At 43.4% G+C, this 16095-nt stretch overlaps 2 protein-coding genes across 3 annotated transcripts; one reads left to right on the forward strand and one right to left on the reverse strand.

Moving 5' to 3' along the window:
* The first annotated feature begins 4503 nt into the window (after positions 1-4503).
* Positions 4504-7351, forward strand: LOC117532420. Its single transcript, XM_034195751.1, has 7 exons — positions 4504-4585; positions 5499-5628; positions 5775-6015; positions 6166-6442; positions 6696-6870; positions 7038-7114; positions 7218-7351. The coding sequence occupies exons 1-5, from the start codon at positions 4517-4519 to the stop codon at positions 6708-6710; spliced, it is 732 nt and encodes a 243-aa protein (XP_034051642.1). The 5' UTR covers positions 4504-4516; the 3' UTR covers positions 6711-6870; positions 7038-7114; positions 7218-7351.
* Positions 7352-7442: 91 nt separating this feature from the next.
* LOC117532415 lies at positions 7443-14468 on the reverse strand. Of its 2 annotated transcripts, XM_034195743.1 has the most exons (3): positions 11055-14468; positions 9293-10937; positions 7443-7899 (listed from the first exon to the last, which is right to left on the reverse strand). In XM_034195743.1, exons 1-3 carry the CDS (start codon positions 13804-13806, stop codon positions 7734-7736), a joined length of 4563 nt encoding a protein of 1520 aa, XP_034051634.1. In that variant the 5' UTR covers positions 13807-14468; the 3' UTR covers positions 7443-7733. The 2 variants fall into 2 exon arrangements, with proteins under 2 accessions (XP_034051634.1, XP_034051633.1); XM_034195742.1 differs by having other exon boundaries at positions 7443-10937.
* Between the last annotated feature and the right edge of the window lie 1627 nt (positions 14469-16095).

The raw sequence follows: 16095 nt of genomic DNA on the forward strand, positions 1-16095 counted from the left end.
GTAATGATTCAAGAAATAGTAGATCAATAAATACACACACATCCATTTGTTGTGGATGGAACACAACAAATGGTGCTCTTACCTGTGATGCCTCCTCCACACATTATAACCAGACTGTATCATTCAAACTACTAAGTAACAGTTCTAGCTACTTGACTTCAGACAAACAATTCAAAAGACAAAATCAACACAATTTATTGAAAGACCAATCTTTATTTCTCTCCTTTTGTTTGTGTTATTAAACCCTGTCAATCTAAAAAACTGAGCAACTCAACAGTTAACTTTATATTTCTTATTGTCCAAAGCATCTGTTACACTATTTGTTCCCCTCTCATATTCACAGGATGGATGATTAGAGACCTCAGCTTTATGAACGTCCCGTCTGTTAGTTTGGCCAGAGAGGGCTGAGGGTCTTAGCCCATGCTGGGCATAGCTGTTACCACCTGCACAGGCCTGTCAATTAACAGATTAACATTTAGTGTAATTTATGTATATTATTTCGTTTTTATTTAAAAAAAAATGTTGATGGTTCATGCTTGATAACTTTTAGTTCACATTTCAGTAAATTGTATTTGCACTCCTTTTGTCCGTTATTCTTACTGAAAATGTTAGATTACACATTCACATCTGACTGAAGATTGGCACCATGTATTTGTGACGTTGCAAACTTGGCGGTACAAGGCACAAGTATTGTGAAGCTCATAAAGTGAGGCAAATGCATTTGATCAGCTGACTCTTTTTTTTGCCAAACTTTATAGGCCTGACAATAATCACACTGTCTCTGAGGTGCAACGTAAAACACAAAACAACACAAATGAAGTTCCTGTTAGACTAGAAAACTATTCAGTGTGCAGGTCTTTGTGTTACAATATAAGTGTCTCTTAGTGAATGTCCTGTACTGCTCTTAAATCTCATCACATCAGCTTCTCCTTTCCCTCTTGGATGTTCTTCTGGACCCTCAGAGAAAGAGAACATGGTGAAGCAGTCCTGTCTCTCAGGCCTGTCCTTTCCTAACAGAAATATCAAGAAACATATTATTGCAGAGCAAGTGTGTTATTTAAGAAAGAGGTGTGTTTGTTTGTTCATAAATATAATGATTTTCTTATTTGAATGTGTTTTTTAAATCCAACAGTGTACTACAAAGATAATCAGATTATGAATAAACTGTTCTAAATTCATCAACATTGAAATACATGTATTATTAAAATAATATTTAACTGTTATCAAAACTTAGTGCAACTGTAGAAGCTTGCTCTGTTCGGTTGTCTCACTGAAAGACAAAGGGTCGCAGCTCTCACTATGTTCAATAATATTTGCCTTAAATACATTGAAATGTGAAAGTTGAACAAAAAAGTGATGTTGCTTGGTAAAATGTAAATGTAACCTTTTGCAAAGAAAGTCCACTCAACATCACTGATGTGCAGGTGATCTAGTATTCAGCCATGTTTAATGGCATGTATATCAGTGTATTAGAGTCATTACTTTATGCATTCTTTGTAAAGTATGAAAAAGGTGTACCTTGGAATCCGTGCTGAAGTTCTCTGCTGTTAGGAGTCCAGATCTGTCTCTCCTCCTCTGGTCCAGCCTGTCTGGGTCACCTTAAGGACACTTTGAACAAACAGATGTAAAGTTACATGCGTGGCTTACAGACTTCTTTACATGCAAACTACTTTTTATCTTCTTTTAAAAACAGGTCATAATCTTATTGTTATACTTCAGAAATGGCTGGATATCACAGTCCTTATACTGTATCAGTTTGATTGAGTATTATTGTGTAGGTCCTTTTTATTTTACTGTTACTTTGGATGAGGTTTTCATGAGTCAGTCAAATTAATATGTTTTCATATGCCATATTCATATGCATCACACACATAAGGGTAAGACACAAACCTATTTAACAAATGCAATGCAATGGATAAGCTTAATTTCCACTGAAGTCACAGATAACGTCATATCTAATATTTAAACAAATCATTTCCTTGTCACTAAAGCATTGACTGCTATTCATCGTCCTTAAATGCAGGAATTAAGTTACATGTTCTGTTCTACAGCCACGAAAAGGCTGTTTCTCAAGTGTGATGATAATACAATTAAAAGAGGCATTGGTAATAATAATATTAAAAACAACAATGTTTGGGTCGTTCGTCGGATAGGCCGTTAGCTGCAATAAATAACTCTAGTTCAACAAACCATATTACAATATCTAAGGGAGCGTTATTTCTGGACCATCTTGAAATGTGACGTTCATATTTTAAAGATACACACATTTCATTGTGAGGTTGATTTAATATACACTAAGCCTCTCTTCAACAATACGTTGACGTTAGCTAGTCTATTTTAAGCTATAGTAGAGCATAGCGAATTTAAATGAACCTTAACAATGCATACAGTGTAGTGCCAGGAAAAGGGAGTCGGAGGCGGTGTATTAAGAACAGAGTTCTAATCTTTATTAGCCATTAATAACAGAGAGGTTATCACATGAACTGCTCTGCTTGATGAGCTAGCAGGAATGGAAGCTAACGCTACAGGTGTTCCCACTAAAGGGTCCGTGTGGCAACACAATACGAGAGGTGAATTATGTCCAATAACGTGTCACCACACAAGCCCCCCCAGAATTAACGTGTAAAAAAAATCCGTATGGGGAGGAGGAACAATCCGCCTGCCCCCACGAGACCTGCGTACCGGTGTCGGTACAGCGACCTCCGCCCGTGCGGCCCCTGACTGAGGAGGGACCGGAACAACAGGTCCACACTCCCTGACAGGAATCAAAGCCAGCGGCCGAGTCAGCACCACCGGCCGGTCCACGTCCAAGTGAGCAGCCTTCACCCGGTCAACCGAGACGTGCTCAGCCTTACCGCCCATGTCGACCACCAGGTGTTTTTCACGTGTTCCAAAACCCGGAAAGGTCCATCGTAAGCGGGCTGCAGGGGGCCTCTGTGTGCGTCGTAACGAATGAAGACGTGCCCAGCCGAGCGTAGCTCCGCGGGAACTCGAGACCCTGGCGCACCGTGCTGAGTAGTCGGGACTGGAGCGAAAGCCTCCGCCGCGTCACGCAGAAAAACTCGCTGGGCCGTGGCAGACCAGGGAGCTGATGCATTTGGGAGGAAATCCCCCGGAACTCTCAGCGGCTGACCGTAGACCATCTCCGCTGTAGGACACTGCAGATCTTCCTTAGGTGCGGTCCTCAGGCCCAGCATCACCCAGGGCAGCTTGTCGACCCAGTTACCGTCCGTAAGGCCGGCCTTGAGGGCTGCCGGCCTTGAGGGCCGCCTTCATGGAGCGATGGAAGCGCTCGCAGAGGCCGTTAGCCTGAGGGTGATAAGCGGTAGTCCTGTGCAGCTTAACCCCCAAAACCGCCTGCCACAGCGTTCCAGAGCTCGGACGTGAACTGAGAGCCCCTGTCTGAGGAAATGTCTGACGGGGTGCCAAAACGACACACCCACGTTGCAATGAAGGCCCGGGCAACGTCTGCGGCTGATGTCGAAACGAGCGGAACCGCCTCCGGCCAACGGGTTGTTCTGTCCACCATGGTGAGGAGGTAGGAAAACCCCTGAGAGGAAGGCAATGGACCAACCAGGTCAATGTTGACGTGATCAAACCTCCTCTCAGGCACCAGGAAACGCTCCAACGGGGCCTTCGTGTGGCGGTGCACCTTAGCGCCGTTGACAAGCCACGCACTCCCTGGCCCAAGTCCTCACGTCCCTTTTCAGTCCTTGCCAAACGAACTTCGCCGCTACCAAACGTACTGAAGGTTTAACACGTCAAATCAACAAATCAACACGTAATGAAATAAGACCCCACGGTTTGATGATTGATAGGTGTGTGGGCTGTCTTCCATTTTGACACACAGAACAATGGGGGCTATCCACCCTTATCCACAATGTAAAGTAATTCACACAGCCTCTTCTCTCTGTGAGGAGCAGCAGGTTCAGCTTCATTTAAAGGGGACCTATCAGGCAAAATGCACCTTTGGACGTCTTTTATACATGAATATGTGTCCCCGGTGTTCCAGGGAACTCACCAAGTGTCAGAAAACACAACCCTCTCTATTTTCCTCCTTCGCCAAATCTCTAAAAAAGGGGCTGAAACGGATCTGAAAAAAACGGATCCAGATTTCAACACTTTCCTACGTCACAAAGAGACGTGCTCCGCTTATTGGTCAACTCTCCACCTATCAGGGGAATGAGCCACGGCCACGTGCATTGCCAAACCTCTCATTCGCATATAGGCTATCGGCAGGCTAAATCAACTCCAATCACATCTGTGTTTTTGTCTGCTCTTGCCAGGATGTCTAAGCGAGTTCAACTTTGTGCTGTTGTTGGCTGCAAGACTCGGGACAGGGGACTGCATGCAATGCCATCAGTGGAAAAAGAAAAATAATCTGTGGCTAGACTTCATTTTCAAGGGACATGTGCCAGAAGACCACGGCAGATTTCTGTTTGTGTGTTCCAAACATTTTACCACGGACATGTTTATGAACTTCTCTCAAGTCCAACACGGATATGTCTCCAAGCTAATGCTAAACCCGGGATCAATACCAACCATCCGGGAGCAGGCCAGTGAGGACACATCCAATTTTGAAGCTGTAAGTTTTTATTTAGCGGTGTTTTTCCTGATAAAGCTATCTCTAGCTTGTAGTATGTAGCATGTAGCATGTAGCTTCGCCGTATCAATGTCGCCTCAAACCCAAATAGTAATCGGTTAGGTGTTTATATGTTTTTATAACATTTTATATTGTACGCTCCGCAGTCTTTGCTTTGTCTTTTATTTTAATTATCAGGCATTTGCTAACATGTTCAGACATACTGCCGTAATGGCGATCTGTGTGAAGGCTGTAAAGCCACGCCCTAGCCGATAACACAAGTATTTATTCTCCTATTTATTAGTATTTTGTATCCTCTAAAATCATATTGAGTAAGTTATAATAACAAACGTAATCTTCTGTAGGTAAGTGCCGTTTTTTCCAGCGTTATATGTAAAAGCTTTTGTGATTGTAGTCTGTAAGAACGATCAGATCTGTAAGCTAAGCTACGCTACGCTAATGAGACATGCCGTTTTTTCCAGCGTTATATGTAAAAGCTTTTGTATGTTTACTTGTTTACGCACATGAATATAAATGGGGATGTGTTAGGATACAACACTGTGTGTATGTATGTGAGGGGGGACACACACCATGAGTAAAACAGAACTAAAGCCCCGTTGGTCTGTTGTTGTTGTTGACGAGGCCTTACCTAGCAACAGGCTAATTAGTGGCTAGCACTCATTACAATCAGTCTACTGAGCTCAGCCCCTCTCCAACACATCATCTGTATTGAGTCAGAAACACAGCATGCACGTTACGGTTCAAAACTAACTCAGATTGGAAAAGGCTAAGCAAAGAGCTTTGCTAAATAGAGAGTTTTAGCCCCCATCTTTTGGGATTTCAGACGATATTTATCCAAATAGTATTTTCTCATCCTGAATACTAAATTGAGATGATTTTGTTTTCTTCTTTACAGGCCAGCACCTCACATGCTACCAGCAGATTACCTGTGATGACAGATTCTGCATGTCAGACTGACCCACCCAAGTACCGTACTGTTCGTACACAGCTATCCTCGAGGACTCTTGGTTCACATCGAAGTACAGGTTAGAAGCACGTTTTTCAAATGTTCTTTGGATACATCTTGACATTCTGATGTTGTAGCCTTTAATTTGTGTGCTTCTAATTGTTGTAAAATATTTTTGTTTTATCTTTTGTTTTGTTTTTAATGTCAAATACAATTATGTTACAGCTGTCCAGGCTAAAATTCCCTGCAGAAGCGTTGGTGTCGAAACACTTCCGTTGGAAGTGCCAGTGCCCTTTTTAACATCCACCCCCTTAAAGAGACCACCAAAGAGGCCCCGTGTGGATCTTGAAGAGGAATACGAAGATCCATTTGAGGGAAGCTCTTCTTTAGTGATTTCCGAAGGCCAGGATGCAACTTATGATCCAGCAGAATCCATAACAAATGCTACAGAAACAACAGCCATGTCGTAAGTTACTGAAATATCACTATGTGTGAGTTTGTCTATGTATTGTATTTTTTGCTGTATATAATTCAAACATTGATAATAGGGAAACACCAAAGATCTCTAAAGCAACAATCTGTGTGATGGATATTAACTTCTATTTTTTTGTTTTAGTGGTCAAGAACAAAACCCCCCCCAGACGATCAACACATACATCGTGTATGAGACCTGCCTCATGGAGCTTTTTGAATCATGTCCTGTGTGCAAGCGTGTGTGTGATGTACAAACCAGAAGGATCGGTACATTCATATCAGTGCAGCAGCTGTGCCCCCATTGTCAGTTTACAAGAAACTGGAATAGCCAGCCTGTTCTTGGGAGTACTCCAGTTGGAAACCTGCAGCTATCAGTTGCAACATATGTCAACAGAGCATCTTTCTACAAACTTTCAAAGGTAAATTAACTGCAGAAGATTGTATTGCCAATGTTTGAAAATGCAAATGTTGTTGTTGAATACGATAGGACAAGGTAACAATAACAAGAGTGAGAAAATGATGACATAAAATAATGACATGTTCAGCTCTTTCCCTGTTTAAAAAAGGGCAGCTCATTTGCACTTTCCAGGTTCTCCTCATCGACTCGACAACAAATCTACAGGTGATCTTTGAGATTAAAATGTGTTCTTGCGGTTTTCTTTCAACCATTAGGTCTTCAAACAATGAATATGCAGCTATGCAAATACAACACCTTCCGAAGGCATGCCAGGATGTTCATTGAGCCAGCGATTGTTTCTTACTGGCAAAAATCACAGGAAGGCATGCTACAGAAGCTCCATGCAGAGGAGAAAGTGATAGTTGGTGGTGATATGAGGGCTGACTCCAGGTATGTATTTTTTATATAATTCACATTTTACATTTCAGAAAGGGGTTTCACTATGTGTGATTTATTAAATTAATGGTTCCTGAAAAACATATGCTAAACACTACAAGCAAAAATACAAATTCACCATCCGCAGAGAAAAGTAATTACTGTAAAACATATTTTCACAGGCCACTATGCAAAGTTCGGAAGCTACACTATGGTGGACCTGAAGAACAACAAAGTCGTTGACCTCCAGTTGGTTCAGGTAAGTGGGGTGAAATGAAATATCAATGTTTTTTTCTTTAACACTGTTTGCACGTTATATTTAAAATGTGTGTATCAATGGTTATTTGTATGTGTCATAACAGAGCAATGAGGTTGGTGGAAGCTACCACATGGAGTTAGAGGGCCTGAAAAGGAGTCTGGAGTTGTTAAAGGAACGTGGTGTGACTCTGGACTGTATTGTCATGGACAGACATCTGCAAATTCAGAAATTCCTAAGTAAAAGAGCCTTCTTTCCACCTTTCTTAAGCTCCTTTTGTTCTTTGGTTTTAGCGCCTGGCCGACGCGCTCACACATCACTCAGAGTCACCTTTCTTTTGGTATATTTATTTCCAAGTTATCCTTCTCTGCAGTGCAATGCAGCGGTCAAAAAACCGTGTGGCTTCACAACCAAACTAGAACACAGAGTATCATCAGCAGGATTCTTTTAACCAGCTGAGGCAATCGCAGCACCAATCAGCCGCTCCGCCCAGCCGTGGCTGCGGATCATGATCACTTGACACCAATCAATTATACTCCATTACATACATTAAATGATTAAATAATACAAATAATAAATCAACGTTTTGGCTCCTACACTCCGGCCCCTAATTGTTATGGAATCACACATGACAATTACTAATAAACATAAAATGGAGAGCCAATACAAAACATTTGTTCAGGGCTTCTGACCCTTTGTAGGGCGAATGTGTATTAACACATGAGTCCGTGTGTGTAAATGTGCTTGTGTGGTGCAAGAGGGGAAGGGGGCTAGAGCTCATTTTGGGACTCGACCAGCAGTAACAGCTTTGTGATGGGTCGACGGAGTGTGCTGGTTTTTGTCTGTACTTCCACTTGTCGTACAAAACCTCTCGAGTCTGGCAAGACTTGCGTTATTCGTCCCATGAGCCAGGAATTTCTTGGAGCATTTTCGTCGACGATAAGGACAATGTCCCCTGTTGCGAAATTCCTCCTTTTCCTGTTCCACTTTTGCCTTATTTGGAGTTCCGGTAGGTATTCCTTGGTCCATCGCTTCCAAAATAAGTTGGCCATGTACTGAATTTGGCGCCATCTTCTCTTCCCGTGGCAGTCGCTCGGATTGAAGACACCAGGCGGAAGAAATGGTTTTGATTTGAGCAGCAAAAAGTGATTTGGAGTGAGGGGCTCTAAATCTCCAGGGTCGTTGGAAACAGTCGTTATGGGTCGATCATTTATGATCGCCTCCACTTCGCAGAAAAGTGTGGCAAGTCCTTCCTCGTCAAGCTTCTGTTCTTGCGTGAGGGCACTGAGAATGCGTCTGACGGTTCTGATTTGTCTTTCCCAGATTCCTCCGTGGTGGGAGCCTGCTGGTGGGTTAAATATCCACTTTACTTCCCCTTTAAGAAGCTTGTTCTGGATTTGTGTGTGGTTTAACTCTTGTATTGCTTCTTTTAGTTCACGTTCAGCTCTAACCAAATTGGTTCCGTTGTCTGACCTCATGACCTTGACAGGGCCTCTTCTTGCAATAAATCTCCTGATGGCATTAATGCAAGAGTCAGTGTTGAGACTGTGTGCAAGTTCAAGGTGAACTGCTCTGATGTTTAGACAGGTAAAAATTACACCGTATCTTTTAACTGTGGCTCTTCTCTGTTTCAACTCAAATGGGCCAAAGAAATCCACGCCCACGTTTGTGAAGGGCGGATCATCAGGGGTAACTCTTTCTTCCGGCAAGTCTGCCATGAATTGCTGACTTTTTACACCACTGAGTTTCCTGCAGGTTACACATTTAGAGAGGATTTTTCGGATTGCAGAATTTCCTCCAGGAATCCAATATTTCTGCCTTAAACCTGACAGAGTAGGACTCCTTCCACTGTGCCCTATGTTCTCATGGACATGTCTGATGAGGAGTTGAGTCACATGATTGTTTGCAGGTAAGATAATTGGGCTTTTGGCTTCGGCTGGCATTGCGGATTTCGATAACCTTCCGCCAACTTTTACCAAGTTGTTCTGCAGAATGGGTGCCAGTTTGTGAAGATGACTGCTCCTTTTGACTGCAAGTCCTTTCTTTAGCGCAGTTATCTCATCCTTAAATGAAGCGGACTGACAAAACTGAATTATGGCAGCTTCCGCTTCCTCCAAGTTTTCAACAGTGAGAGGTCCTTTTTCATGTTTTGCTCTCTTTTCCTTCAAATCCATTTTTGCCCTCGCCATCAGAGCGGATTTTATGCGTAGCATCCAGGCCACAGCTTTTTTCAGGCGATGCCAGTGGGAATAGTAAGTGAGCAACTTGTTCACTGTACTAGAGCTTTCTTCCATGGGGTTGAGACTTACGGCAAAAACTTTGACTTCAGGGTCGCTGGCTGTTAGAGTCAAATCTGGAGATTTAGGCCACTGATGCTCAGGGAGACTAAGGAACTCTGGTCCCCTTAACCAGGTTTCATCTCTCAGAAAGCGACTTACAGAGATTCCCCTTGATACACAGTCAGCTGGATTCAGGCAACCATTAACATACCTCCATTGGGAAGTCTCTGAAGCAGATCGAATGACTGCGACTCTGTTGGCGACGAAGGTGTGGAATCTTGTAGTTTCATTTTGTATGTACTTCAACACAGATGTGCTGTCAGTCCAAAACACGGATGGCTGGAGTTTAAGCTCCAACTCTTCCTGTAACATTCGGTCCATCCGGACGGCTACAGTGGCAGCGGTAAGCTCCATTCTTGGGATGGTCACAGGTTTGAGTGGAACTACTCTGGCCTTACCCATGATAAAGGAACAATGAACTGCGTTTGCTTTGTTCATCAGGCGAAGGTAAGATACTGTTCCGTAACCACTTTCACTAGCATCTCCAAAGTGGTGAAGCTGAGCTGAGACTGGATCTCCAAAGTTGAGTGGTGTGATGCATCTTTTGACTTTGAAGTCTCTCAGTAATTGCAAGTGGTGTAGCCAGCTCAACCACTGTTCCTTACATTCTTCAGGAATATTTTCGTCCCATCCTAGCCTTATTCCTGTTAATGTTTGCAAGATTTGCTTTGCAGGGAGGATCACAGGGGACAACATACCCAGCGGATCAAATATAGAGCTCACTACTGACAGAATACCTCTCCTGGTAAGTGGTTTATCCTGAGGAGTAAATTTGAAATGGAATGAGTCAGTTTCCGTGCACCACTGAACTCCGAGAGCTCTTTCAACAGGTAGGGTACTTTTATCCAGATCCAGATCCTTGATTTCCTTTGATCTACTTTCCTCAGGTATTGTTTGTAGTAGAGCTCTGCTGTTGCTTACCCATTTGTTTAACTTGAAACCACCCTTACTGCACAGGGTTTTAAGTTCGTGAGCGATTATCACTGCCTTCCTCTCGTCTTCCATTGATTTTAGGCAATCGTCCACATACAAATTTCTTAGCATCGAAGAGACAGCCTCTGGGCTAAAGTCATCCACATTGTCTCTTGCACACTGTTGTAGGGCAAAGTTGGCACAACTAGGCGAGGATGTTGCTCCAAAGATGTGTACAACCATTTGGTACTCTTCTAGCTCACTACTGAGATCTCCATCGGGCCACCACAAGAATGTGAGAAGATCTGAGTCTTCCTCTGGCACCTTGACCTGATGGAACATGGCTTCAATATCTGCCATGAATGCAATGTTCTTCTGCCGGAATCTTGTAAGGACACCAATAAGACTGTTGGTTAAATCTGGGCCTTGGAGAAGACGTGCATTCAGAGATGTGCCCTGGTAAGTTGCACCGCAATCAAAAACCACCCTCAGTTTACGCTTTTTTGGATGGTACACGCCGTGGTGTGGAATATACCAGCTCCTTTTGCTTTGATTTGCCTTGTCTTTTTGTTCAGGTGTCATTCTGATGGCAAAACCTTTATCAACAACATCCGCCATGAACTCTTTGTACTCCTTGTAGAATTTGTTGTTTTGTTGGAATTTTCTTTTTAGGTTCAAAGTTCTTTGTTCAGCAACACGTCTATTATTGGGAAAATCAAGTCCTTTTTCCTTTAATGGCAGTCCAATACTGTAGTGTCCGTCTACTAACTTGACAGAATTAGAGACACTTTCCATGAACTTGTGATCCTCTCTTGACATTTCCAGACGCTCCTTGTGTTGATGTTCTGGAAAGTCCAGCTTCACTTGCTGCTTCAACAATTCCTCGATTTCCACAACAGAAATTCTGTTTGCTGTAACGACTGGCTTAATCCAACGAGTCGTATCTGACCTTCCTAGAGGTCCATTTATTGTCCAACCTAAAATGGTCTTAACAGCGTACGGGCCATTCCCTTGGCTGTTTATGACTTTGCATGGCTCTAGAGCTTTTGGCACGTTGCACCCAATTAGCAAGCCAACCTCTGCATCAATTTGTGGTATATTGACCTCTTTCAGGTATTCCCATTGTCCCACATCCTCCTGAGAGGGAATATTTGCCTTTCGTACTGGTATTTTGTTTTGTGAATAAACAGGTGGAAGTGCTACATACTGGTTACTTTCTAGACCACATATTTCAAGGTCACATGCAACAGATGTTTTAACTGACTCCTCTTTATTCATTGTTCGTAAGAGTATCTTCGTGTTGCGTCCAGTCACTTGAAGCTGCTGTAGAATGGACTCTGTGCAAAAGGTAGCCGTACTACCTGGGTCCAGAAAGGCGTATGTTGTTATGATGGTATTACCCTGTTTTGTTTTCACCTTCACAGGAACGATAGCCAGGGTGCCTTCAGGCTCACCGGCCCCAATATCCTCCTCCCGTGAATCATCTTTATCCATATCCACTAAAGCATTTGCAACAGTCTTTACCTTTCCTTTGCCCGACTCGATATTACTGAAATGCAACAGAGTGGGGTGTGTGAGATTGCACTCTTTGCAGGTATGTCTTTGTTTGCATCCTTTACTCATGTGGCCCTTTTCTAAACATCCAAAGCAAAGTCCTTTGCTTCTGAGGAATTCCAACTTCTCTTTGTGGGTGTTTTTGAGAATCTGATTGCAAGCAGAAAGATGGTGTTCTCCTTTACAGTAGATGCATCGGTTTGATTGGGATGTGTCACTGTGTCGGTTACAGTTTTCTTTCTGAGGTAATGGGGATACACTAGTGGCAAAACCACTTTTATATAACTCTGGAGATCTCGGTTTGAACCTTGCGCTGGGAGTAGCAGGAACGAATGTGTAGCTTGTCTTTGCTGATGTATTTGGAATTTCCTTTAAGTTTCCGAACACTGGATGAGAAAGGATTCTAGCATGATGGTCGACAAACTTCACTAGATCTTCAAACTTAACTCTTCTGTTGTTTCCATCTTGTATGTTACAAGCTTTAGCTCTCCAGTTTTCTCTAAGCTTATATGGGAGTTTAGAAAGAACAGCTCGCATGTTGATTGGGTGATCCATTTCCTCCATGTATTCCACACTATCCATTGTATTGAGACATCCATTCAGAAACACAGCAAAGGTTTTTAAAGCTTGTGGATCCTCAGGTTTAATAGATGGCCAATTGAGAGCCTTGTCGATGTAGGCTGTCGCGATAAGATATTCATCTCCATAATGATGCTTCAACAACCTTTTTGCTTCCGTGTATCCTTTGTCAGATTGCATATATTGGCAACTGCGCACAAGCTCTCTTGGTTGGCTAATAGTGCATTGCTCCAAGAAGTAAAGCCTGTCCTTACTGATTTCTGTTTTCTCTTCAATACCATGCTCAAATGCTCTTATGAAGGACCGATAGTCCAAAGGGTTTCCGTTGAAGGTAGGAATGCTGAGCGGGGGTAATGAAGAAAGTTTCTGCTGCTTTACCATTGTTTCTGTTATTATGGTCTGTTTTTCCATGATGCTTATTAAGCCGTTCATATTGCCCTCTCCCTTGCTAGAAGACGTGCTGGATGAAGTTGAACTTTCAGGACGTTGTGGTATGAATTGTGTTTCACTATTAACGGCATTTGCAGTTTTATTGATGTTTGGTGTATGCTTGTTAGCATTCAAATGAGCATTTTCTTGCTCTAATGCTGTACTCACAAACAGTGAGTGATCCAAATATTCATTCATTCTGTCTCCTGCTTGGTACATGCCTTCATGAGAATCCTCCATTCCTTTGATTACACTTAATTTTGCAGTGTTTGCTGCAATATCTGTTTCAAGTTCCAGCTGTTCCTTTCTTTCCTTCAAACCGGCTTCCTCCCTTTCCAGTGCTTGCTTCTGAGTCAGCCTAGCAGCTCGTGCTAACAATTCTGCATTTCTATTTTCCAACTTTATTTTAGCAGATGTGATAGAAGACCGAGAGGATCTCCTTGAACTTTGTGAATGAACACTCTTTACGTTTGAAATACTGTCCCGAGGTGCAACACTCGTATGTCCTTTTATTTTTGTCTGGACAACATTGGACACAGGAGCATCAGCGATCCAGTTTAAGACCTCCTGATTAAACTCTTCCAAGGCAGCTGCTTTGGGGTTATACCACTCATCCTGATCCATTTCTTTCTCCTCCTCAGTGGACATTAAAGCTTGAACAGAATCATTTAACTGTTCCATTTCTTTGTGTAGTTGTGTAAACTCACTTTCCCTTTTCGACTTAACCAGTTCCACATTGCAGACATTTTCCATTAATTGTCTGATTTCATTTATTTTCCTTGTCAATGCACCCAATTTTGCACTCCTTGATGATTTCAGTCGTTTGAGCCTTTCCATATACACACAGTCAATGTCACTTTCCAAGCTTTCCAAGTCTGCCATTTTTGTTCAAGACAACACGTTTATTCCTTTTGAATTTTACTTCATTGTTTGTGGACTTTCATTGTCTTGCCTTGAGTTGAGACGTTTCCAACAGTCTTTGAACGCTCCACAGCAGTGACGCGTTACAGATGTAGTTGGGGGAGGAGTGATTGTTGCCTTCAGTCATTCACGTTTCACAACACCGTCGTTCTAGGAAGTAGAATCCGTAGTAAAACGAAGGCGAGTATTTGACACGCTGTTATGAGTTCTTGTTTTCAAAACATACGTTTCCACGGACCAGCGCTCATCAAGCTGGGTTTTTTGACGAATAAAAGAGCCTTCTTTCCACCTTTCTTAAGCTCCTTTTGTTCTTTGGTTTTAGCGCCTGGCCGACGCGCTCACACATCACTCAGAGTCACCTTTCTTTTGGTATATTTATTTCCAAGTTATCCTTCTCTGCAGTGCAATGCAGCGGTCAAAAAACCGTGTGGCTTCACAACCAAACTAGAACACAGAGTATCATCAGCAGGATTCTTTTAACCAGCTGAGGCAATCGCAGCACCAATCAGCCGCTCCGCCCAGCCGTGGCTGCGGATCATGATCACTTGACACCAATCAATTATACTCCATTACATACATTAAATGATTAAATAATACAAATAATAAATCAACGTTTTGGCTCCTACACTAAGGGAAAGCAGCATCACCCAATTCTTTGATGTGTGGCACATAGAAAAAGGTATTTTTATTTTACATTACATTACATTACATTGCATTTAGCTGACGCTTTTGTCCAAAGCGACTTACAATAAGTACATTCGACCAGGAAGACACAACCTTGAAGAAAACAGAATCATATAAGTATATCAGGTTTCATAGAGCCAAACATTTCAAGTGCTACTCAACTGGCTTTAGGTAATCCAGTCCTTTATTAGTATAAAAGTGCTTCGTTAATCGTTCTAACGCTCGAAGTGGAGTCGAAAGAGATGAGTTTTGAGTTTGCGCCGGAAGATGTGCAAGCTATCTGCCGTCCTGATGTCAATGGGGAGCTCATTCCACCATCTTGGAGCCAGGATAGCAAACCCACGTGTTTTCGCCGATGGGAACTTGGGTCCCCCTCGCAGCGAGGGCGCAACGAGTCGTTTGGCTGATGCAGAGCGTAGTGCACGCGCTGGGGTGTACGGTTTAACCATGTCCTGGATGTAGGAAGGGCCAGATCCATTCGCAGCACGGTAAGCAAGTACCAGTGTCTTGAAGAGGATTCTAGCAGTTACCGGAAGCCAGTGAAGGGAGCGGAGGAGCGGAGTGGTGTGGGAGAATTTAGGAAGGTTGAAAACCAGACGAGCCGCTGCATTCTGGATGAGCTGCAGAGGTCGGATGGCACATGCAGGTAGACCAGCCAGGAGGGAGTTGCAGTAGTCTAGGCGTGAGATGACGAGAGCCTGGACCAGAACCTGAGTCGCTTTCTGAGTCAGCTGGGGACGTATCTTCCTGATGTTGTAAAGCGTGTATCTGCAGCAGCGGGTTGTAGCAGCGATGTTTGCAGTGAAGGACAGGTTGTTATCTAGGGTCACACCCAGATTCCTTGCAGTCTGAGTCGGGGAAACAACTGAGGTGCCGATGTTGATTGTCAGGTCAAGAGTTGGACAATCTTTTCCCGGGAGGAAGAGCAGCTCAGTCTTGTCAAGGTTGAGCTTGAGGTGGTGAGCAGACATCCACTGAGAGATGTCAGCTAGACAAGCAGAGATGCGTGCGACGACCTGGGTCTCTGAGCGGGGAAAGGACAGAATTAATTGGGTGTCGTCAGCGTAGCAGTGGTAAGAAAAACCATGCGGGCTAATGACTGATCCGAGCGAGTTTGTGTACAAGGAGAAGAGGAGGGGACCAAGAACAGAGCCCTGAGGGACCCCCGTAGTTAATTGACAAGGGTCGGACTCAGACCCTCTCCAAGTCACCCTGTAGGTACGGTCTTTCAGGTATGAGGTGAGGAGGGAAAGTGCAGAGCCTGAAACTCCAAGTTTTTGGAGAGTGCGAAGGAGGATCTGATGATTCACCGTGTCGAATGCAGCAGACAGGTCCAACAGGATGATGACAGAGGAGAGGGATGCAGTTTTGGCAGTGTGCAGTTCCTCCGTGACAGCAATGAGAGCAGTTTCTGTGGAGTGACCTGCCTTGAAACCAGACTGGTGCGGATCCAGAATGTTGTTCTGATTGAGATAACAGGAGAGTTGTTTAAAGACAGCGCGTTCAAGTGATTTAGACAGGAACGGGAGTAGAGAGACAGGCCTGTAGTTTATAACATCAGACGGG

The sequence above is a fragment of the Gymnodraco acuticeps genome, unplaced genomic scaffold, assembly GCF_902827175.1.
Source record: "Gymnodraco acuticeps unplaced genomic scaffold, fGymAcu1.1, whole genome shotgun sequence".
Classification (NCBI taxonomy): domain Eukaryota; kingdom Metazoa; phylum Chordata; class Actinopteri; order Perciformes; family Bathydraconidae; genus Gymnodraco; species Gymnodraco acuticeps.